The 24267-nt window shown below is 40.2% G+C and overlaps 1 protein-coding gene across 2 annotated transcripts in view; it reads right to left on the reverse strand.

The window, feature by feature from the left end:
- The window catches only part of Sli (slit), a 255780-nt gene that overhangs the window by 225708 nt on the left and 5805 nt on the right, over nucleotides 1–24267 (reverse strand). For both annotated transcript variants that reach the window (XM_064134630.1, XM_064134621.1), the window contains exon 2: nucleotides 9484–10534. In XM_064134630.1, coding sequence (XP_063990700.1) covers nucleotides 9484–9764 — 281 coding nt within the window. In that variant the 5' untranslated portion in view covers nucleotides 9765–10534. The remainder of the gene's footprint in view (nucleotides 1–9483; nucleotides 10535–24267) is intronic.

A 24267-nucleotide genomic window follows, 5' to 3' on the forward strand; every position in this document is an offset into this window, starting at 1 on the left:
ATTTGTTCCATTAAGTTCTAAGAGGTCTACAAATTATTTTGTAAATATCGTATGAAACTCCTTGAAGGGAATTGACTTTTACTCGGAGGAGACGTGCTACATTCCTCTGAATTTGACACTATCCGAAGAAATTTTGAAATTCATAGAATTTTTTTCATGACAAATTCTTTTCAACTTCTAGCACTAGCAGATCTGTCTGGAAGTTGCAAAAAAGTCTTCTTAGATAGTTGAACTCTCAACTATTTTTTTAGTTCCATTTTTTATTAATTCAAATAATTCTTTCATGAATAATTTTTTTTCTGGCGTTTTAAACTTTTCCCCCTCGCCCTACTCAATGGCTCACTACGAGTTTAGTAATAGTAATTCAGATATTTTATAGTCGCACATTTAGTCCTGAAATTGTCTCTCCTCTATATTGAGTTCCCAGAAAAATAAAATTATATGTTCCTGTCACGTCAGTTCAAATATTCCCAGATTTTATCGTTCAAAAAATTGAAAATCATATCTTCACTGAGGTATCGATCTCCAGACTCACCCTCCCCCCCTCTCCATAATAAAATCCAAGCACCACCCGTCATTCCCCTCGATCAAACACCCATGGAGTGCCTTTACACGGTGTGAACTCGCAACAAAGCGCTCCCAGAACCCCAAGAAAAAAGGATCTCGCACGAGGGCAAAAAAAAATTATGGAAAGAATGAGGTGGTGACCGCGTACCCAGCGGGACATCACCATTGTCCGTCGACAAAATTTAGAGTACATCCCCCCCCCCCAACCCCATAACGTCGCCACCGGAATAAAACTTCAGAAACAACAAAATAAAATCGAAATAAATGTGCTTTTCTCCTCCGTAATATAATTTTTAATGGCTCACGTTGGTGAGGGACTTCAGGTTCATTAGAAATTTGAATCATTGAAATGTAATTGACAATTTTAAAATATATACGATATTATAATCAATTAATCGCACGAAATGACATAAGAGTATAATTTTTCTTTTAATTCCAAAAACCATTGGATGTTCAAAGCTTTAAAACTAAACAGCGACGGGGAGACCTACCGCCGCCTGAAGTCGACGGCAAGGAAGAAAGGGTGCACGAGAAGGGAAGGGTGTTTGTTATAGAGGCCTTTATATAAGCTGCTTGGAAGTGAGAGCTTGTAACTGGCGTGACGATAAATTTTTTGGGGAAAAAATATACGCCGAGGCAAATGTGCTCAACGTTTTCACCCATTTTGCATGTATGTGGGTATGTGTTGAGCAACAAAACACTGGTGCTAACGCCCCGAGGAAGGACGCTTTGAGAAGAATAATTCTTACAGGATGCGCGGTCCAACGAATCGTGGGGTATAGCTGTTACGACCTTTAGCACACGGAGTGTATGCACACATTCTTCCTTTTACTCCGGGGTGTTTATCATTGTAGAGTTTTTTGCACGAGACATCAGTTGTCGGTTTTATCGGGAGGTGAGGGTGAACGGGTGATAGGCGATCGTTACTTTCATTGGTCAGGGGGATATCATTATGTTTTTCGATCCGGTTTATTCGCGGTAATAGGGGGATCGGTGAAACTAAACGAATGCGTCGAGGTGGATGCATTTTTCCATAGAGATTGAAATTGTTCGGGGGTCTGAGGATAGAATTGTTGTTCGATGAGAATTTATCATTCGAAAAAATGATAGACACCCGAGAGGATATCGAAATGGAGAATTCAATGGTTCGAGAACTATTGATTTGTGAGTACTTCAACCAGTCATGTTGACTTGACATGATAATTGATATTCGCATAGAATTTTCTAATTATCTATTTTTAATCACCATTATCTGAAAAAAAAGAATTCGTTTATTACGTCGTAGGATCACTGGAATTGAATTCATTACTGCAATCACAATAGAAATTTCAACCCTAGACAATCGCAATTTTCACCGATGAAATCCCCTCACGACAATGGCCAAGTACGTGCTGAGCAAACAGACAGATTTGTCCAAATGTCAAAGAAGGGGGTAGCCAACAATTCTCCACTAACCCCCAACTGCGGTGAAGGATTCGGGCTTTCCTGGGGTTTATATTTCCATTCGCCATGTCGCAAATTCCTTAATACTGATTTATCGTCAATCTGCTGACTGCAAAGCAGAGAACTCAAGAGGCTCAATCGAACTTGGCCCAGAATCAAATTGTCCTCAACAGTCGGAGTAAACTTTCACCCCACACCATTCAATGCGCACTGTTCTGTGCCTGTTAATCATACAGGGGAAAGTTCGCGGGGATAATTACCCCCGATTTGCTTTGAATGAGTTCATTTTGTACTTCCAAAACTAGTTGAATTGAAATTGAATAGAAAAAATGAGAGAGCATTCTGCACATTCATAAATTCATGAGTTTTTCATGTTTGAAAACATTGGAGTGACGATATTTTTGAAAGTATGATTAATAGATAATTTGTTTCAATTTCATACTGGTCCTAGAATTAGATCTTCCAATCCAATTGAAATAATGGAAGTAAATTTATGATAAACACTAGAATCTCGATGTCATTAAATTTACTTTCCCTCTACTGGAAATTTCATTTCTCTCACTTTTGTCTAAACTCCCTTCACTGTCTGCAATTAAATATTCAACAGATGAGGACATCCCTCACGTATGGAACCCCTTATATATTTTTTGAATGGAAGTGATATTTTTTTATGTATAAGGACGAATATTTCCGATCGCTTCGGTGACACTAGGAGGTCTTTGTCCTCTCATATCAAAAATGAAAAATGATGCCCACGCCTTTTTGGCGTATATTATTCCCACATTTGTCTCCTCCATCTTTTTCCCGTCCTTCTGCATTATTAATATATCTCCCCAATTTGCTTTCCAAATTTTCCAACTCACCCCCAGGATATTCCCCAAATGGTCGAATTGAAGCGAATGTTTGTTGCCCGAGTTCATGAGCAACAAAAAATAGGAAAAGGTATTTATGGTTTTCCCCCCAATTTTTTTTATTTATTTTTCGCTAGTTTGAATCGTTCCGCCTATCCACGTCTGCGGGGCTACCCGCCGGGGGTCGTGTCGGCGCATAAGCATGGAGCCGAAATACACACAGTTGAGCGCACCACTTCTCCCTGGGGGGTCGCTCCCGAACTCCACTATGTAATTGTCCGAAAATCGTGAACGGTGCAACGCCAATGCGCGATCACGTTTTCGGGAGGGCTTTTATATGCCCTCGAGGGAGGAAACTATATACCTGGAGAAAATTAATTCTCGACAGTTTTTGGTTTACATTCACTGGGTTGAAATGGACAGTTATTTTTTAACCTGAAATTACACCCTGGATTTTGGCCATGCCTTCCGGCAGGGGATGGTGTTTGCATGAATGATAAAATGTGAATTTTACGTTTTTAGTATTGATGGAAGATCAGGAGTTAAATCGAAAAATCCATTCATCGACTATTTTGTGGATATCTATAAAACGATTCGTTTTAGAGGAAAAGTTAAAATAAAAAAATAAAATAAAATAAAATAGAGTAAAATATTTGTCATAGAAAATAGTTTCAAAGCTACTTGAAAATTTTCAATTTCTGTTCTCTCTGAGGAAGTTCATATCAATCGATACCTCTTAGTGTCTTTATCGAGGTATGAATGAAAAAAAAAAATTGTCGAACTGGCAGGCAACCCAAACTTTAAAAATTTTCGAATAAATTCCGTTAGGCTAAAAAAACTTGGATGACGCCTTTTTACCTGAACTATTGTTCCATTTCTTCGAATTAAGGGATATTTGGATTTAAAACAAACTCTACAAACCCCGAAAAGCATAAATAATGCTCGACCACACCTACGAAAAAGCCCCAGCCTAAATTCTCCAAACGATCTTTCCAACCCCTTGAAAAATTCTTTACTTGGCCTCATGCCACCGGTTAGTCCACCGACCATCCATTAATTCCCCGCTGTCAAAGTCGATCTTTGACATCACGACGACCCATCTGAAGAAAGCTATCGATGGTCATATCGAACCTCCCCTCCTCCTTATTTCACCTACCACACCCAACTCCCTATTGAACCGTATCACTGGTGTTTGCCTCTGGCATAACAAATTCACTCTAAACCATCACTACAACATTAGCATGCATGATTCTCCCAGCATACCTCACTCCCCGAATAATTACACTTGTGAACCTCCTATAAATCCCGTTCATTATCCAAGCAGACAGTTACGTTCCACTCTGATTAGTTTCCAAGCTTCATTGGCTTTGACAACATGAATTACTTTAAAAAACTGTGGCAAATAAGTCTTGAATGCTAAACTGTCCACTCGTTCGTGAATGAACTCACCAAATTTCGCAAAAGGAAATCTAATTGCCTGATAAAAAATAGTGCCTTCCTAACAAACTACTTCCCCCCTTAAAAATATTCCGATAGTATGATTCAGTCGTGATAAAAATCACCTCTCGATAAAACCACCTAAATCGTTTCACCAATTTTATAAATATTATTCATTCCCTAAATATCAAGTTCCCCTACCCCTGAACTGCCTTTGATCTCCACAAGTCTTCAAACAAAAAAAAATGGTCCCCAAATGATCAATATCATTAATTTAGGAATCTTCTTTCCTTTGTCTCTCTTTGATCGCAACCGTCATAACAATAGAAAGCCTCCCAGGTTAACCCCAAAGGATCTGACGGTCTGATTCATCGAAAAGAATGCCCGTCCAACTGAACCAAGAGCAAACGAAAGAGAAAAAGAGAGTTTCGTGTCAGACCAGGTACGTTTAGTTTTGCCCCGGCAGCACAAAACTCAGTAGGGAAAGAGTGGACCCCGCAGGGGCTGAAGGGAGGGCGATAGAGGGGTTTTGGGGGGGAGGGGAGGGAGGGAGGGAGGCATAAATATTTAATGCATTTCGACGCGCTTCCCCCTGGGACAAACATAACTTTGAAAATCGAGTCGAGCACGCCACGAATTTGTACGTGCGTGCACATCAGGTTTTCGTCGGCTCCCTCCCCTCACCCCTCATTCTCATCTACCCCCTCTACCGCCCCACCTCCATCACGCATTATTCCAAAGCTACACTGCATGCATGACTGCTTTTGTTGGAAATTTTATGGTCGTGGGGGCGCGCCGAGGATTCCCCGGGTCGTGGATAAACCCTCTACCACCCCCCTCTTGTTTGCCGTTATTAAAAGCTGAGGATAAACAGTTTAATTTATTTCACGCATTATACGGTATTGGTGATATAAATTGTGGAGGTATTGTTACGGGTGTACATCTAACACGTTTTTTCACACGTCTCAGTCTTTTACTCCATCAAATAATATGCACTCCGTTGGACTCTGTTCTAAACGAGGAACAGAAATGTTCTCTGACGAGACTTGAAGATTGATCTTTCGTTGAAAATTAACGAAAACAATTTTTTGGATGAAATGTGAGACGAGTGCATCGAAATTTAGACATAAATAAGTGTTTCAGATTGAAAGATTCTCATCGAGGGAGGAATTATCTGCTTATGGGGAATACTCATGTCAGATTGAGCAGAAGGAATAGAGATCTCTTGAAGAGCTTACTGATGATGTAACTATCTTTCAAAGAAGAAAGCTTGTAGAAAATGCCTGTAATACTTGACAGAGTGAACTAGAATATGATGTGATAGAATTCTCAAGCTAAGAATGCCTCCATTCGTGAAGAACAATTTTGAAATTCCGTTATACTTCTCACCTCGGAGGTATTTATCCTCCGTGTAAGAATCCTAGAACTCCATTTTTCTGCTCCCTTTGTCAAGATTACGAACATTTCGTAAAAGTGATACATCCCTTTTCTCTCCATCTTGAAGAACGGCATAATTCAACGAAGTTATTTTTCACCTTGTGCGAGAATGTGATTTATTTTTCATTATTTCTCAGATCAAATTAATCTACTGCGAGAAGAATTTTCGTATTTCTTTGAAAAGTCAGAAGTTTATTCTCTTCTCACAGAGAGGGTGTTTGTGGATGCATCTGCATGGGGTTAACTACGAGAGAGGAATGTTACTTCGGAAAACATCAACACAAGTGCAAACGAAGAGTAAGAATCTCCCTCAAACAGGCGCGTTAAAACAAGCCTTCTGTAGTTGGTAGTGTGTTTGGTTTTCCAACGAGTGTTTACGAAGGCTAATCGAAAAATTGTAAGTGGCCTGACGCGCCTCCTCCAGCCTTACTTGGAGTTTAGAAACCAAGAGGCGTTAATGTTTGTTGAGAGAAGGGGAAAGAACGGCTTCCCCCGTGTGATGCTTGATTTCTAGTATTTCGGAAATAAGACAAGAGCTGGAGTGATGGAGCGTCGGGCTGTCTGCAATTTGTCTTCATCGCGAACGTTCATTTGGGAAATTCTTCGCGTTTCGAGCAACGCGAAGACGATTAATTTAGCCAACAGTGTATTTTCGAATATGTAAATAGGTTGAAAAAAATTACCTACTACTTTTTTCACGAATTTCAAAGTCTTCGGAATTTTTCTTGATTATTATATTCACCTAAAAAATTTTAATTTCATTTTCTCTTCGCGTATGACCTACATAGTCGCGCATTTACCAAATATTCGATAAAAGAGAATCAATAACTTCTCAGTAATTCATTTTTCCATTCCTATTTTTCAATCCCTAAATTTTTAAAAAAATTAATGTCCAGAACATTTCTCATACTTCAAAAAAATCGCTGGAGTCTGAAATTTTAAAGTAATAAGAACCTAGAGTTCATAATTACTAAAATTACCATTAGCTGAAAATTCTGGAGCTGAGGAATGAAGATGAACATGAGAATTTAGGTCACCCACACTAATTGAAAATTCATCAAACTTTCTGTAGAATTTCTGTCCAAAATTCAGATTATATTCATCAAATATTTGATAGCACACCCACTTTATGAAAATATTCATGACTAGCATCATTGCTCCCAACACATCAAAATATTTGATTAAACAAAGCTCGCAACTCCCTAACGTTCAAGTGAATCCCCCTCTCAAACGTACAGAAACGCATTCATGCTTGCAACCACAGACGATGGTACCATAAATCTGATGGTTTCATTAATCCACCTGGGCCAACGGCATGCACTTCGAAATATATCCTCTCCTCCCCCCGTTCACATTGCCCGCTAGGCATACAGCGTCTCTGGCATATACACCAGCGTCAACCAATCGTGGAGTATACAATCGAGGGAAGGTACAATTTGTGGTTAACACTGGAAATTCTCTACCTCCTCGTACCCGTGTCTACACGCATGACCGTCATAATTCCCCATCCAGAATTTTACAACCCGCGGAAAAGCACACGCGATCCCTCTAACCTCCATTAACTCTCGTCACAATCAACATTTAACATGTCCTGTATGGTTCTCATGACGTTCTCTGACATTTCCAGAGAAAAATCTTGTCCCAGGTACATCGAAGAATAAAAAATATAAAATGAACGAAGAGAAGAAAAAAAAATTCGAAGAAACATGAATATCGAAGAGAAACACGAACCATTTGTCCGCCTGTGTCGTCTCCCTGTCGTTATCTCAGTATCGAAATATGTCCGAGCAGGTATATGAGCTTTCAATCGATCCGAATGATCAGTCGTGCTCTTGGTACTAAAAATTGTATTTTTCTTTTTTAAACTGGTAGAAAATAAAACTTGAAAACAAAACATTGTAACTCCCTTGGATCGTTAAAAAATAGGCACGGTCCTGTTTTTCTGGTGGTGAGTGACTTTGTGTGGGTTCGCCAGCGATGGTTTTACGACGTTTCAGTTATCTAGCGTGTTAATCTGCCCGTCAATTAGCATTCTCGTTCGTGTATTTCGGATCAAAGAGTGAGAATTTCTTCGTGCGCCAAAGGGGCATATCCCGTGTGTCATAATTTAGCTGAGAATTTTTTTTTTGTGGAGCTGTGACAAATGAATCTAGGGGTAATCATGGTGGATTTATGATGGGAATAGAGTCATTTCAGGTACATAATTTTTTATGAGTTTTCATTTCAACTGTGGTGATTAGTATGATAATTAATACTACATGCGTTGAGATATTTTCATCCCAGCATTTATAATGATTTTCCTGGTCTTAAAAAGTTAATTAACTGTTCCTTTTAATAGTATCAACCAGAATGTTCTACCTAGACGATTTTCCTATCTAATTATAGTGATTAACACTTCCTCGTATCGGAACATTGTCATTATTTCGGGCCTGATAAGACGATAATGCCCGTTTATTCAACTTCCCTTCAAAACATTCTCTCAATGAAAGAATATCATTGATTATCAACCGTCAATTAGCATTAACAAGGACGCAGAGATAAGACGGATGGGGTTGAAGTTGTACCGACTTAATTAAATAAAGGATGAAACCAGTGGGTCTGATGAACTTTGGGTGATCAATACACCATGCAAATCACCCGGTGGAGAGTAAAATTGTGAATGGGGTTGGATATATTGATTGAGTAGGGAAGGGCTGTCATGCCAATATTTAATTATTCATTATCTTACTCAATGACGCATTAAGCATTAATGAAACTCCCAATTTTGTTAGTCGTATCTCAAAAAATCGAAACATTCATCTTTAATTACTCTCCATTCAGGAAACACGAGGTTAATGCGATGGGATACATTACACACATTTCCAAGTCGCGTTAGCACACCGAGAATTTAATTATTCCTGTCCCTTTGCCACACTCATCGGCATATTAATCGTATGTTAATTCAGGAGCGTATCGTTAATACCTCGGGGCTAGTGTGTATTTTATTAAACGCTTCCCTCACTCGGCTTTCAGTGCGACTGATTATCCTCACATATTATAAGCTTTATTTATTTTTTGTTTCCTGAAAGGGAGGTGTGAGAGTCGACGAGCATGCTCGTTGATTTTCACATGTACATCTGCATAACAGTAGTGACGAAGCTTCTAGACATTTATGGTAATCAGTGGCACATCTTGCCGGATTGCATACCTCCGGGCCACAGTGTGGCATGTCATTTCATCCTGTGAGTACTTTATACAAATATCGTGAATTTTTATTACTGACGCACTTCTGATACTGTAATTTAATATGTGCCATGAATTAAATGACTCGTAGTTTATTTCAAGGTTGGAATTGCAACTCCATTTTCGGTTTGTGATCAATTATATGGTAGCGAAGTTGTTAAAGAACGACATAAAATTATCTGAAGAAGGCTATTCATGATATTTGCTCCGAATATCTGAACTGGCTTACAAAGTTATCTACAAAATGAGTTCTTCTACTGCGAAATGTCAGAAGACGTTAGGAAAGCAATTTCCAGATGATAAAATAGAACCTAGATCAGTTTCTTTCTCAAGTCCCGGATTAAAATTCCCCATTTGGAAAATGCAATTTCTCCAATAAGAATTTTCCAATTATGGATATTGAGAATTACCCCGATTTTCTTTTCCATCCCTACTTCCAGCATTTCCAATTCAATAATTTTCAATGATGTCGAAAATATGCGAAAGGTTATATAAATTCCTTTCTTTAATATAGTAAATGACTTACAGTTTTTCGGCGAGCACAGTCAAATCCCCCGGCACCTGAGTAAGTCCTCTCTCCGCGCAGTCAAGCTCCTGTCCCTGGCAGGAACACGCCCACGGGCATCTCCCTCCATTGAGATCCTCCATAGTACCAGCATTATCAAAGTCAAAATCCCCTAAATCAGTGCTGGGTGAAGCACCACCAAGCACAGACAGTACAAGTAGCAGTCCCCAGGCGCAAACCACCGAACCACAACTGATGCCCAACAGGCGCATCGACCACCTTGGTGTCATGGCACGTGCCATAGCGAGTAGCTTCTCGTTTACACTCTTGACCTTCTCGTTAGATCCCTCGAGTATTTCCACGAATTTTCGGGAGCGTTTGTTATCGCTGATGTTTGTAACACGATCAATGTTCTGAGATGGAACAATCACTCTGGTGCAAATATTCAATTGTCCGTTAAACTGTTGGACACTAGAACGATTGATCACAGCTTCTAGGCTTTGTTCACTGGGATGAATATGTGTAATTGGTTGATATTCAGATGATTCGATAACTCGTGGATTGACACTAATGTTCAATGGTGATCTTTCGTTGAATTTGTTAGGAGTATTGCAAGCCAGGGGAACAGCATTGGCAACGTTTGCCGCAGATACTGGTGGTTCTACAGCATCTGACTGGCCCGTTGGGGGGCCAAGTACAGGGCCCCCTTCTCGGCCGTTGGACCCTGCCTCGCCTACACCGGTGTCCACCACTAACCCCAGTACCCGATCCTGCTCATCCCGTTGGGGCAAGGCCGGTGACTTTATCTTGATGCTGTTCAATGTCCGATTTTATAAACGTACCCTATTTGCAGGGTACGTATTCACTTGTTACAAGGAGAAGTTTAATTGGTGATTTTTTTTTTCACTGGGATACCACCTAAGGTGGAGGGAATGGGGGTTATTGATTGTGGAATTAAAGTTTATGAGGCTGTGGGTTATCGAGGTTTGCGTTTTTTAAGGCGGGGTTTACATTGATGAAGGCGCTACTTTGCTCTGCTTGATGAGGAATTCGGAATGTGCGTAGGCATCACCTGGAATCATAAATAAAAAACTGAGGTGAATGAGGGTTATTAATACTGGCAGGTCTTGAGTAGTGAGAGAGATAATTTTTTTTTCATCCTCAAACCATTCATCAAATGACGAATTACCCAAAAACCTTCTCATTTCCGGTTTTTTAAAAAACAAATGAGAGAAGGTAAAAATGTTGATGAAACTGAGGTGTCTTTGACTAATACCGTTGTTGGTTTTTCTTTCTCTATTAAAAACTTCATGATTGCACGATGCAAAACCACAAGTCAAGTTAAGTGAAGTTGTGGTTTTTACGAGTTGAGACCGGAGAGAAAGAAAGTAAAGAATCTTAAGAGCGATGACTCGGCGAGACTGACGAACGAGGTAAGTTAGATATCATCCTTGCAAATCCTCCGAAAAGCGAGGGCGGTACGGTAAAATATTAAAATTTCAGAACAGTATTCTTGATTTGAGACACTTGACGATAGACGAGAGAAAAGGGAAAAAAAATGGAAAAATTGAGGGGTAAACAATTGCGAGAAGTAGAAGAGAAGAACCACCCACAGTGTGTAGTTATAAAGTGGAGCTTCTGTGCAATATCGAAAAGTAGGAGAAAAATATGCTTCCGTGGCACAATCAAAGCTACGAATGCATTCCAAGCACGCTCGGCAGGAGTTTCGAGGCATATTGGAATTTTTCTTCGGTACATACAGCAGCTCGTACTCTTCCCTTCTCATTTTACAACCCGCGATATCTGTACATCCTTTCCAGATGTTGTCTGACAAACGGGGTAGGAACAACTATGAGTTTTTATGAACGCTACATTCTCAACTGCAATGATGGAGAGCATGTCTGATTTTTGGTGTGATTTATTTTCCGATATCGTGTGCTTAATGGAATGCTCCATTTGAATCAAATGAATACCGTCAGTGGTGCATGCTGTTATCTATTACCCGGATTCAATTCAATTCTTATATTTTTCATTTTCTTAGTCATTGATATTTCTGCCTCGTCAACCGATAATTCAGCAAATTATCACGTCTCATAGATTCATGAATATTGTATCGTCCTATAAGATTCCTTCAAACCTTGTAAATTTTCGATGTCTTATCAGATATCTGGGAAAATTCACTCGTGGATATTCTGATGAAATCTCCATACTGTAGAGAAAGAATCATGGATGGAAAGCCATTATAGGATAAACTACTTCTATAATACATCGGCAGATAGTTCAAAATTTATAGTTCGCTATTCCTCCCACTAGTTATTCAAAGCCTGAGACGATTCTGAATATCAAATAATCCAATTGTCCCTAAATAAGCACCAGATCATAATCAATCAAGTCTCCCAAACCCCCCTTGATTTCCACTTCAAAACTAACAAAAAATCACATTGACACATCTCGCATCCATCCAAACTGATCAAAACACCCTCCCTGAAAATGCGATAAATACATCCGTGTTATATAGTTCCATCCATACTCTCCGAGGATCGATAATTCGATTAGCAGTCGCTCGGTTGCCGTTCGTGAACAGTTAAGGTGCCTGAGAGATGCAAGGAAAGCTCTCCTCCCCTTTTGCCAACTATCTCCAACTGTGAGATACTAAAACGCTAGAGCATTAGTTACTGTGTGAGAAATACATACGCGCGAAATATTCCTGGAGTACTCTCGATCGGATAATATGTCTGCCCCTGTGATGTCGAACGCGAAGGCACCCGGAAAGTGCAGAAGTGAGAGAGACGGGAGAAATCGAGGGGGAAGGAAAAAGGAGAGAACCGATATTAGCTGGATGCCTTGTCATCGACCTCGGGGGTCTTGTCGTTGCATTAATTATGGATGCTGGTGAATATTAATTGAATCGAAGTGGCAACTTTTTTCCTTTCCTTGCCTGGCTGATGAGTCTCGAGGGCCCTCCAAAGGCCGTAGACAAGGGTGAGGGGTTGGGAGGATGGATCTCCCTTCAATAAGGAGAGGACGCACATATGTCCGAGGGGTTCCAAGCCAAAGACGAAGAAATCGAATTTCAACTGAGGGCCAGTGCTCTTCTCCTCACCAAAGTCACTTGAAGGCTACCCCCAGTTACTCTGGCCATCACCCTGGAATATAGTGGCCAGTGGGAGGGGAGAAGTTCAAAGGGAAACGCTGGATTCACTGGAAAACCTAATTTGTGAAAAAAAAAAAAAGTCCAACGTCCAGGGAATTGTCTTCAGAGGAATCCGCCCGAGTTTCTTCCTCCAACGATTGGATGAGAAAAAAAATGAGAGCTCGAGGTTCTGGTTCAGTTGAAACTAAGTGACACGAAAAGGGACGATCCTGACGCTGGTGAGAGAAAAAAGTCGAATTTTTCTTGTACTTCATTTCAACTGCTGGGTTCAATTTCCTTTGCCTTTCATGTGAATTTTTTGATGGATTGATTCATCAAAGACGGAACTCAGGTGGGAATTACCTACATTCTTAGAAGGTGTGAATTATAATTTCAGTCGACCAACCCTCGTTGTCAACGCCTTGATTTTCCAACTGTGATATAAACTTGGGTCAACGATGTTTATCTTAGTTACAACCAAATAAATCTTTGCGAATTGTTGGTAGTCAAGATTGAACCAAATTGATCCCAGGATCAAGATGGATACTTTCTAATTAACTCTTTTCTCGTAAAATGCCAATACTGAGGCAAGGTTTAGTGCAGTTTTTCAACGCTGAGACAATTTTGGCTCCCAGGGAAAAAGAATTCTGTGTTCACCTGCCCAGATGAGCAAAAACGAAATGTAATGATTTAAATTTCGAATGTCTTGGAAGAAATTTTGCGACTAATTTTCATCTCATCCAACCAAAACTAGAAAAATGGGCACTTTTCAAAGAGCAAGAAAATGTGGTAATTTTACACAACAATTTTTTTTCTGGTGCAGTCAAGTTTCCTTCACCACCTTTACCGTTACAATCTTATATCGGATGGCACCGTTGAACTGAACTTCGCATGCATTGGTCCGTTCATTCCAATTTAGGTATGTCCTTAGAGGATAATAACACAGTATAGAGGTAGACATCCGCATTCAGGCCTTATTTGACAATTTAGGGTCTTTCGGAGTGGGCTTTAAAGTACGAGAGCAAGGGTGTCCCGAGTAACCGATATCGACTTCTTTTTTCAACTGACTAGTACAGGGAAGGCCCGTCCTTTTTCCGACCAATATTGTGTGGTTCTTATCTCGTATACATTTGTAAACCACTCGGGACAAGAATTTTCCCAGTTGGAGGAGTCGAGATAACGAGTGTATGTGAGGGATAAGAGTGTTGCATTTCCATCTCAGGTATATGTCGATAGCAACCGCACCTATCGGCAGACATAGCCATGTCGTTAAGATCCATTTTTCGGTCTATTTATCTTGTATTTCGTTTTTATTCCTACAGGAGTGACTAAAAGGCCTCAAAATCCCCCCATTCGCGTGGATTTATTGAATACTTCATTACGTTAATTCATTCAATCACAATAATTGAAACCAAAGCAAGAAGAAGTTGAAAAATATTATTCATTTGTTTCAATAATTCATGCTTATGATCAGCAGGAAGTATCTACCAGTTACCTAAATCACATAAACGCCCCTCTGTGCCATGAATTACACCCCATTTAATACTCCACGATTTATAAATACCGATATATTGATTCCACTCTGATAATTAAGTCTGTTACTGTATTTATAGAGGCATGAGAGAGTACATCCATAACTCTGTAGGTAGTATCACAGTTCAACGATGCGTTTATTAATTATTGTTTTACCCGATGTATCTTCCAACGTATACAATGCATTTGAATGCACTAGCGCGCTTTCCCACTAGTCCCGCAAATGCATCGAAACCACAGAACGTGCTTTCTCCACTCAAAGCCAGACTCGAATATCATTATCGAATTTCACGTTGACTGGTTAATGCCAATGATTTTATTATCGAGATATTTCAAATATGATATTGTTATAGATTTGGGGGTATTTCGGTGTTATAAACCGCCGGTTAGCTCAGGGGATTCAACTAGAGTTGAAAAACTTTCACGGGATTAAATGGACAGCTTTGTTGACTAATGTTGTCTGTTATTATTATTTCCATGAAACAAGGTAAATGACAACTTTGGTTTTGATGGCATCGGTTTAGCGAATTATAATTTGAAAAATTAAATTAGAAATTGATATATTCTATCGCACAGTTATAATTTTTTCGTGAGAGAATTGGTGGATTCGTCTTGTGAAGAAAAGGCTTATGAAATTTCAAATTCTACGTGGAAGTTAATGAGCTTCTGGGGTTTCATTTGTGCTTCATTTCAAGAGGAAGAACAGTAATACGATAAAAATTACCGGTATTGGGCACGGAAAATGTAGATAAAAATTAGAATAGTTTTCATCGTCAACACGATAACTGAAGATAACTGGGACTTGGACTGAGATCATCCGATTGATCATGGATAAAATTAAGAATGTATTTTAGGTAAGAACGAATTACGGGTAAGAGTAAAGATAAGGTGCCCCTCCGTATTGCCACTCTATTGCGCTCTTCTTAGTGTACTTATGAGAAGATGAAGAAAATTGTACATTGCTACACATGTGAAACAAAGTAGTTGTTGACGAGCAGGAGGCTGAGCCGAAGGCGAAGTCTGTAATCATACTCACCAGGAAATACATTTTTTTTCCTGTGTATCGTACAATATTTTATTATGCTGATGAGAAAAAGGTCGTTTTCTGCGAGCAAGAAGTGTCATTTTTTACAAGAATTATAAAGCTACTCTTCCCTCAAGCTAAAAAATAAAACTAAGTTCAGTTAAATTGCTTCAATCAACAGATTTGTTGGAGGTTTGAAAAAATATACATTCCGAGAACATTAAAAAACATGCGATTCCAGATATCTTCATAAACCTCCATGATTCAATTCAATCACTTGCTGTTCTCACATATCATATTCAAATTTTCATAAAAAAAACTCTTTTCATGATAATGAAGAAGCGTGAGAATTTTTTCCCCAAATGCATGAGAAAGAAATTCACTCCAAATTATCTCCTCCTCCCTGACTTTCGTTGGAACAAAGACCTCAAAAAAAACGGGCAAAAAAGGAAAAACGTAAATTAAAAAAAAGGGGGAAATTCGAATAATGAGGAGTATGTACGGATGCTGTAGTAAAATGATCGGCCCAGTGGCGGCATACACGCACATGCCAAAGGCGAAACCCAAAACGAGTCATTACGCCCCCTCACCTCTTGCCCCCACTTTCCATAAGTATACATCTCCCTTTTATATAATATCTCATCACCCCTCCAACCCCATATCCACATTCTTCGCGTTATATTCCTTTTAACTTCACCCATTATTTTCATGCGAAAATAACGAGAGTAACATTCTCAAATTCTCAGTATAGATTTTTGTCATTTCTCATATACAGTTGAAGTGAGATGCCGGGGAATTTACAAAAGAAACGAATTGACTCTGAAAAATTGAAAGTTTACATTGGAAGGAAGGAATGTTTGGCCAACGCTGGAGCGTCTAATGGCCCGCGCGAAATGGATTTTTGAAGTTCTTTTTTTTTTCTCCCTCGTTTTTTCGTTCTCTCTCATTTCCTTTTGGCAATGATTTCGGGGAAGAAGTGGTGCTGCGAGTGAGGGAAAGGGGAGAAAGAAGATGAGGATAACCGAGACTGCATTGAGATTGCTATATTCTCGCACTGTGATCGATATTGGTTGGTTTGGAGGACTTGGATATCGTCGATTAAGTACAGTGAGACTCGCCTTGAGACTACGATGAGGCTTCCATCGACGTAGAATCTCGTGTTTCTTCCCTCCCTATAGCGTTTCTTCTCACTTCAGAGACCCCAAAGGAGAATATAAGAGAGGTTGAGGTGAAGAAGGAGGGGGGAGAGCGTTACCCGGGGATATTAGGTTTCCCAGTGCGGTTTTCAACCACCCACTCAATCGTCTGATCGGTCGACTTCGCCCCAGGGAAATCACACTAGATACGGCTCTTTCATTCATCCCTTATTCCATCGGTTGGACGGTGGTGAGGGGGGGAAGTCTGTCTCACCTGCATTGGAATAGCAGTGCGGAAGGATACTGGGTTTACTGGGTTCAAGTAAGATTATTTTGACGAGCTGTGCAGAATGATGGGTGTCTTGTTCAGAGAATTGGTGAGATGAAAAATAGAGGAACGTCAGTATTTTGATGGAGGGTAGTACGTTATTGAGGGACAGCATGAATTTCATTTGATCTTCAACTAATGAAATTCCTTTAGAGTTTAGTTCGATATGTGAATTTACTGATAGAATGATTCAGTTATTCCAACAACGAATAGCTCACTTGGATGGCGAATGTCAACTTAAATAATAATAATCAAACATACCATTTGTTTGTAATAACTACTCCGTTCTATCAGTGTAAAAAATACTCGATTCAATTCCAGATGTGGTTGAATGAAAGATTATTTTACGTGATTTGAAAGAAAAAAAATTCAATCAAAATCGCATGGAAAATCACGTAACACCGAAGTCACTCTCATGTGAGAATTCCGTACGATCACACAAGAATTTCCTCAGCCCATCAATTCCATCCACACCTACCCCCTTTGTCTGAGCTGTGAACGGAATTACGATAGGACACTATTTTTTCAGGCTGCCTCCATTCCACCAGTGATTTCGTGCAAAATCAATTTATCCGTTGATACAACGAAGAACGAACGCTGGATACTTTTTCCTCCCGTCGGAGAAGGCTGAAAAAAAAACGACCGAGAAACCGGGAGATACAGAGAACCACGCCAAGAATGTAACGTTATTATAACCCGTGGAAATGGAAGGATGTTTTTCCTTTTACTCAGAGTGGTTTCTAAGTCACGTGTGGACCATTACGATGAGCCTCCTATCCGAAAAGGGAGAACATGTGCCCATGGGAGATATGAAATACGTTTTTTATTCACCAACTTGAAAATTAAATGGATGGAGATAAATATCGATTGGCGAATAGGTCATACTATTCATCTCTGAGTTCTGAGATACTTGAAAAATCATTTGAGAGGGTACATTCTCCACCGTATTCAATTCGAAGATACTTCTACTCACGACCATTTGTTCTCAATAAACTCCTCCATATCTCCTACGACAAATAGCGAATGTCTTGTTGGGAGAAAAAAAAAGGTTCTTTCACTGATAGACGACTATAAAAGGCGCCTATACTCATCACTAAGTGCTTTCTTATCACTCCGACTTTGATGTCCAGTACATCGCCGTCTAAATGATCCTGCCCACCTCCCGTTCGTTATTACCCCGAGAAAACCAACGCGATTAAAATAGAGAGACCCAGCTAAAAATAAAATAGAAAAAACCAATTGTCCCGTCTTTGTTCCATCTCTTACATCCGGTACGAGTGACTCCACGGTCTATTAAATCTCAGTGCGGGTAAAAACTTTTTACCGAATTCTATTTGTCTTTTCCTCTCCTTCCTTTCCCACTTTTCCTTTCTCCTTCCCTCCCCCCCCCTCGTTATTCGTTTGTCGACATTTTCTCTTTGCGCTATCTCTTCCATGCTCCGCCAATCCCAGCCACTTCCGGACGCCGTCTTAGCATCCCAAAAAGATACTTTTGGAGTCCTCCTCTCTTCATTCAGTATATCTCCTCCGGTCCGCGACTCTCCTCCGAAGTTCCGGCGACCAAACACTAATCGGTCTAGACTCTCGTTTCCCTTTCATACCCCTCCCCCACCCCCTACTTCTGATACTTTTCATTTTTTTTTCTCTCCCAAACTCAACTCTTTCTTTCTCACTCTGTTGTCTCGAGCGCAACGAGACCGAGAACGAGAGACGAACGACTCGAGTGCAAAGAAGTTTCTTCCTCTAGACTCGCGAAAGACGGCGCGCAACCAGAGGCGAAATGAGTTTCTTTTTTCTTTCATTTCTGTGTTTCTTTTTTTTTTTTTACTTTTCTTTTTTCACTCTTTCCTATGCCTCGCAACTTGCAGCCTACACTCAGACTATCTTGCTATTAATCTCGTGCTCTGGCTTTTCTCCGTACTATCGCTCTCCATTTCGAGGTTAGATAAAAACAAGACGATTCGCCTCAGGATGACTTTGATGTTAAACTGTCTTGATATAAACGTGTATTCACTTGCATAAAATTCACTTCTTCGAATTTCTACGATTTTTATTTCTCCTTTTGCGACAATTTCTTTATAATTTTTTCTCAGAGGCATTCATACACTCGGTTGGTCAAATAGAAATGGAGATGTCAATTCGGAGGAGAGCATGAATAGATATGAAAAGAAACTGGGGTCTCGCTTGACTGAGTGTATTCAAATCTTACAGCTATGGGCTGAAGAGTTTTTTCTTCTTTTCACATAATTTTCTCATTCATCGTGTCATTCTGCTGAGTGAATTGCTGTTATCGAGCAAGTTCCTCATTTTCTCGTTAATTTTTTATCATTTTAGCAACATCATCGTGACGACATTACGGATAAAGGATAGACTGTGTGTTACTTCTAGATGGGATGTCAGAAGTCTTTTAATATTAGTGATGACCATAAATTCAGCTGATGAAGCTATTAGTTCGCGATTAATATTCCCGAGTTTTTGGTCATTATGATTCCTATTCCATAAATGTGAATATAAAGATATATGAATTTTTTACTTTAGTTCAAGTATTCTGCGAAGGAATGACGATGTCACGAGCTAAAATTTCACGATTGTTCAACGCGTATCTGCTGACACCGACTCAAATATTTAATGTGCATCATATCTTAATATAGAAATCTCAGAATAAATATTTTCCATACTAATAGGATTTCAAGCTTTCAATCATATTGCGAGATACACCCCACCAACTCAATTATAATGACACGATGTCAATTCTGTATTTATGCTGTCGAAATCAAGCACATGATTCTATGGTGACGCGACAGAAGCGTTTCAATTTGGAATAGTTCACATCCACATCGCTCCGTTCACGAAGTGATGATCTTTGCAAGAATGATTGTCACATTTAAAGATTGTTAAAGTCAACATTCGTTAATGTACCAATCGTTGGAAAGTACATGCTCCCCGAGTAGAACATGAAATACTGCAATATCCCAAGTCAAATCTCCATATTCGGCTTTACTTTGTGACATATCTCACATCACATCAAGTTATAAAGTTCAATTATGACTTATTAGCAACTTCATCACCGATGTTAGCCCCCCAACCACCTCCCAAAATACCATTCCAACTTTAACGGTCCAGTCTTAATGGTAAATCCATAACGATTCTGTCACTTCTACTTTCGACGATAGCTAGACAACTCCTGTTCATCTTCATTCTCACTTTCTTTTATTTTCCAACTCAGCCCAACCATGTTTCGTCCCTGTTTTTACCCCACGGCTTTTGCTCTCCGCAATCCTTTTCCCAGAGTCTTTCTTCAGAGTAGAATGGGAAGTGAGTGCTCTCCTCTATCTTCCTCTCATCCTTTTTTTCCCTCTATTCCCCGCTCAGCCCCAACCACTGCGGAAACAATCCCGCGAGAGAATCGTGGATCGCCACCATCGGTCTTCCTTCCTCATGTCCGCCAGCTGAGGGATCGATTCGAGGTGATAATGTTGAAGTGAAAGAAAAAAAAAAAGTGAAAAAGCATCGAAAGAACTAATCTTGAGTCCTACGACAGGAGAAAGAGAATCCACGGTGAAGGGACGCATTTTGTGTTGAGGAGCCAATAGTCATTTCCAATGAAATGGTGTGAGCATTCTTCGCAATGTCACTGGTGATCTCCTTTCCCCCCCCATACAGTTTGAACCCAGGAGAACGATAAGACGTATGTCGTAACCATTTTCCATCCCATTTGTCTTCATTCCTACGGTTTATGAATGTCATTTCCCTGGGGTGCAATTTTTTCCAACAAAGAAGTATCAATAATATCATCCGGTTTTTTGACGTTTGAAACAATAAATTGGTTCTGACGATCATGACTACTGGAATTATACTTTTACGAGAGCAGAATCATTCGGAGAAATGAAATGCTTTGTGAAACTAATTTTGAGGGCTTGTTGCGAGACGGTTGGAAATTGGGTATTAAAGATGTTATGACGTCGTTAAAATTTGATACAGTTGTGGCAATGAACCCTCCGAGCTTTCAGCTTGTTCATTAGACAATTTGTGGGGCGACAAGAATACATTTCTCAGGATATCCAGCACTACAATAGCTTGACAACACAATATGAAGATTGATTTTTGATAAAATAAACTCAGCGATAGCCAGCCACCAACTCTGTCCGTAATAATTTTTCTCTAGCCCATCAATTAATAGAAATTCGTAATTATTCAACATCAAAATGCAATATATTTATTATGAGTTCATCTCAACAAGAATAAATTCATCGTCTCCCTCAGTCTAACGGAAAATCTGAGAACCCATTGGATGGCACCATTGAAGCATGTTATTCCCTTCACCATCGCAGCCATCAAAGTATAAAAATTTATTATTCCATCAGCCGTTGTGATTTGCACTCACGGGAGCAGTGACCTCACCCAACGTCATGTGTACACAGCATTCGTCACAAAAAATGAGAGCAGGCGTCACGTGGTTCGAACAATCAATAAATACCACTGCATCTACATTTTTTAAGTATCATCGGACAATCAATAATAACCCCCGATATGTCTGTTATACCAATTCCCGCACGTTGTTCTACACAAACCAAAGCTCTCGACATTTCTCACCAAACTGACCTTTTTGATCAAACTTAATGACAACTCCATACACCTATTTTTTCCCATTTTTTTTTCGCTATACTTTTTACGACGAATTGTGATTGCAAGCGACATATCGACGCTTTCATTCGCGATATCCGTTTCATTGACCACCCCCTCTTTCACCCCTGTCATCGAGCCAATATTGACGTGTCACAAGTGGATTTGACGGATCCCTCGATTACGTGTCATCGAGACTATCGTGCATCGGTCCCTTCACCGCGAAAATCGCTTTTACTCTTATCTCCCACACAACCACCAACCAAAAGATATTTATACACACTGTGTACATCTACTATCACCACAGCTTCCTCTTTCTTCCCCAACCCCCCCGAAATGCGTCGGTGAATCGAGTCAATGTGCCTGCTGCACACAAGATACCAAGATTCACCGTTATCTGGTTATGAATAACACTTCTCGAAATTGTCTCTATACGACTTAAAGATACGCACCGAAGGTATTTAAATTGCACTCACAATTTAATGCATTTTAAAAAATCGCGTCTCTAGATTTCTGAAGATAACGCGTTAACTTTATATCCCTCTTCCGGGATTAAAAAAAAAAGTGTAAAACCTCTTATCGCTCATTCTTTCCCGAGATTTACATATCAGATTAATGCGAGCCCACAAATTCTCCGATCGAATTTTCCATTCTATAATTTACCATTTAATGACTTGATTTTGGGTTGCTGCACTCTCACAACCATCAGCTTATTTATCTTTTTTCTGTAATGACAATAATTACATAATTTCCATAATCTGGACTAGTCTTTCATGCTTACAAGAGCTTCATTGCTGCTAGCCTACGTGCATTTAGTGATGCTCTTGCGTGCGTTCTCATCGTCGCCCTCGTGAACTGACACACTGTTGCCCTCCCCCCTCCCCCTCCCCCTCACAGGTCGCCCCACACCCCCGTACCAATCTACACATGGATGAATACAGCAATACAGTACAAGGCGAACGTGCCGGGTGGCCATAGAGGAACGACCAAGCGACGTGTTTTTACGTAAGATAGTGATCGTGGCACGAGTTCGATTCTTTATTCCGCACAGGCACGGATCAGTCGAGAAAGGATCCGGCGCACGGAGGCCCAACTGCACCAAGTACCAGCCGTGGAATTTTCAACGTATCTCATCCTCTCTGGCTTCATTTCATCCCATATTCTCATCTTTCGTATATTCTTTTCAGTAATACTGTGTAGAGTAACATACATGGACACGCGAAGAAAGAAGTGGATGAGGTGGAAAGGTAAGAGGGGTAAAATCGTGGGGCTTCCCGTGAATTATGATAAACGCCGAGACTGCGGATTTTTATGGTCTCGCGAAGACCCGTTGAGCTCCTGGCTTGCCGAAAAATTCCACTGGTGAGACACTGGGGGCTTTCAGACATGACCCACATAACCTCAATGCCGAAAAAAAAAAATGACCCGGATGTCAAATAATGGTTAACAGGAAGTGGACGTGGAGAGATGTGCAAGGAAAAATTCTAGTACTCGGTACTAGGATTAGTGTGGAGCTTTTTTATCTCAGTGACGTCTGGGGTGAATTTTTTCCTATTCATCACACACACATGGAGGATGGAGTTCGAGAAAAATTAGCGAACAAGTCAGAGGTACAGTGAATTTTTCCCCATTGGTGTGGGGATATTTGTAGGAGCTAGATTCAATAAAAAAAAGCAGTTCAGTGGAGGTGAATGACTGGTCAATGTTATGTATTGATTTTTTTTCTACCGAATGTGGTCGGTACAAATTTACTTCCATTCATCACCACCTTTGGGGGGAAGAGGTGGAAGAAAATAAACTTCGATTGGTTGATGATCGCTTGCGTTGTGGACTGTAGGGGATGTGACCCTTTATGGATCGAACCAATCATTAACCGAACAATTTGAAATGCTCTGTTTATCAGAAAAAAATAACAATGAAAACCATTTTTTCCTCCTTTTTTTAATTCCTGAGATTATTCCCTCTACGAGACTCTCCATCGATATTCAATAACGTCTCACAATTTAGAGAGTTTCGTTTATCCATTAATTCATCGTTTATATGTAAGTATTGCATCGCGTATTTGCATAAAGAATAAAATACGAAGAAATTTCCGTTATAAAACACCGGTTGTTGATCTATGCAGCTTCCCAAGTTGAGGAGATACTCGGAGAACAAGTTTTTTCCTGAGAAAATAATCTTTCAATTGTTTCCAAAGAACATCGAGAGATAAATTTATCTTCTTGTTCTCAGAAGTAAGAGAAAATTGTCTTGATCATCGAATGATGAGACAGGTTGGCGGATGTCCTCAGGTGCTCAATGTATTAACAAACAGCAATATGTCTTGTTGTGAAAAATTCCAGTGGACAGAGGTACCATGAGCAAGGACTTTGAAGCGGTCTGACCCACATCACTCACGATATACTTGGTGAAACAGTCTCACTCGAATACCCGGATGTCAAATAACGTCCTGCAGGAAGCGAAAGACAGTTTACAAGGACCCATTGTCCGAGAGAATGTGTCGAATGTGATGTTTTTTTTTTTCCCTTCCTCTTTTTCTCTGCAAACTCTGTGCGCAATTTCCGCATGACTTCGAGTTGCCCGGAACAAATGAATTCCTCACCGTGTTTAGAAACGCTACAAAGAGTGGAATTCCCACTCACTACTCGGTGGTTTGATACGGGAAAATTACGTTCAAGTTGAAATGAGAATGTGGTAGAGGTTAGGTGGACATTCGGGATGAAGGAAACCACGTGACCCTCATCCGCTGGAGAAGGCGCGCATCGTTTTGCAGCGGAGGGATGCTTTCACCGACCGGGTTGACGGGTTATTCGTCGTGTAATTACTGCACCACGAGAACGACCAACGTCACTCTCCCCCCCTCCCCACCCCTTCCCATTGTCTCTGGGTCTCTTCAGGCACTGACCAGATGGAGAAGGGGGTTTATCGAGGGCTGACGGGGATATTTCGTACAACGAGAAAAGGGTGAAGAGTACAACGCAGACGAAATGATGAGGGGGCGGAAACAATTACCATTATCCTCAGTTTT

The sequence above is a fragment of the Diachasmimorpha longicaudata genome, chromosome 1 (genome assembly GCF_034640455.1).
Source record: "Diachasmimorpha longicaudata isolate KC_UGA_2023 chromosome 1, iyDiaLong2, whole genome shotgun sequence".
Taxonomy (NCBI): domain Eukaryota; kingdom Metazoa; phylum Arthropoda; class Insecta; order Hymenoptera; family Braconidae; genus Diachasmimorpha; species Diachasmimorpha longicaudata.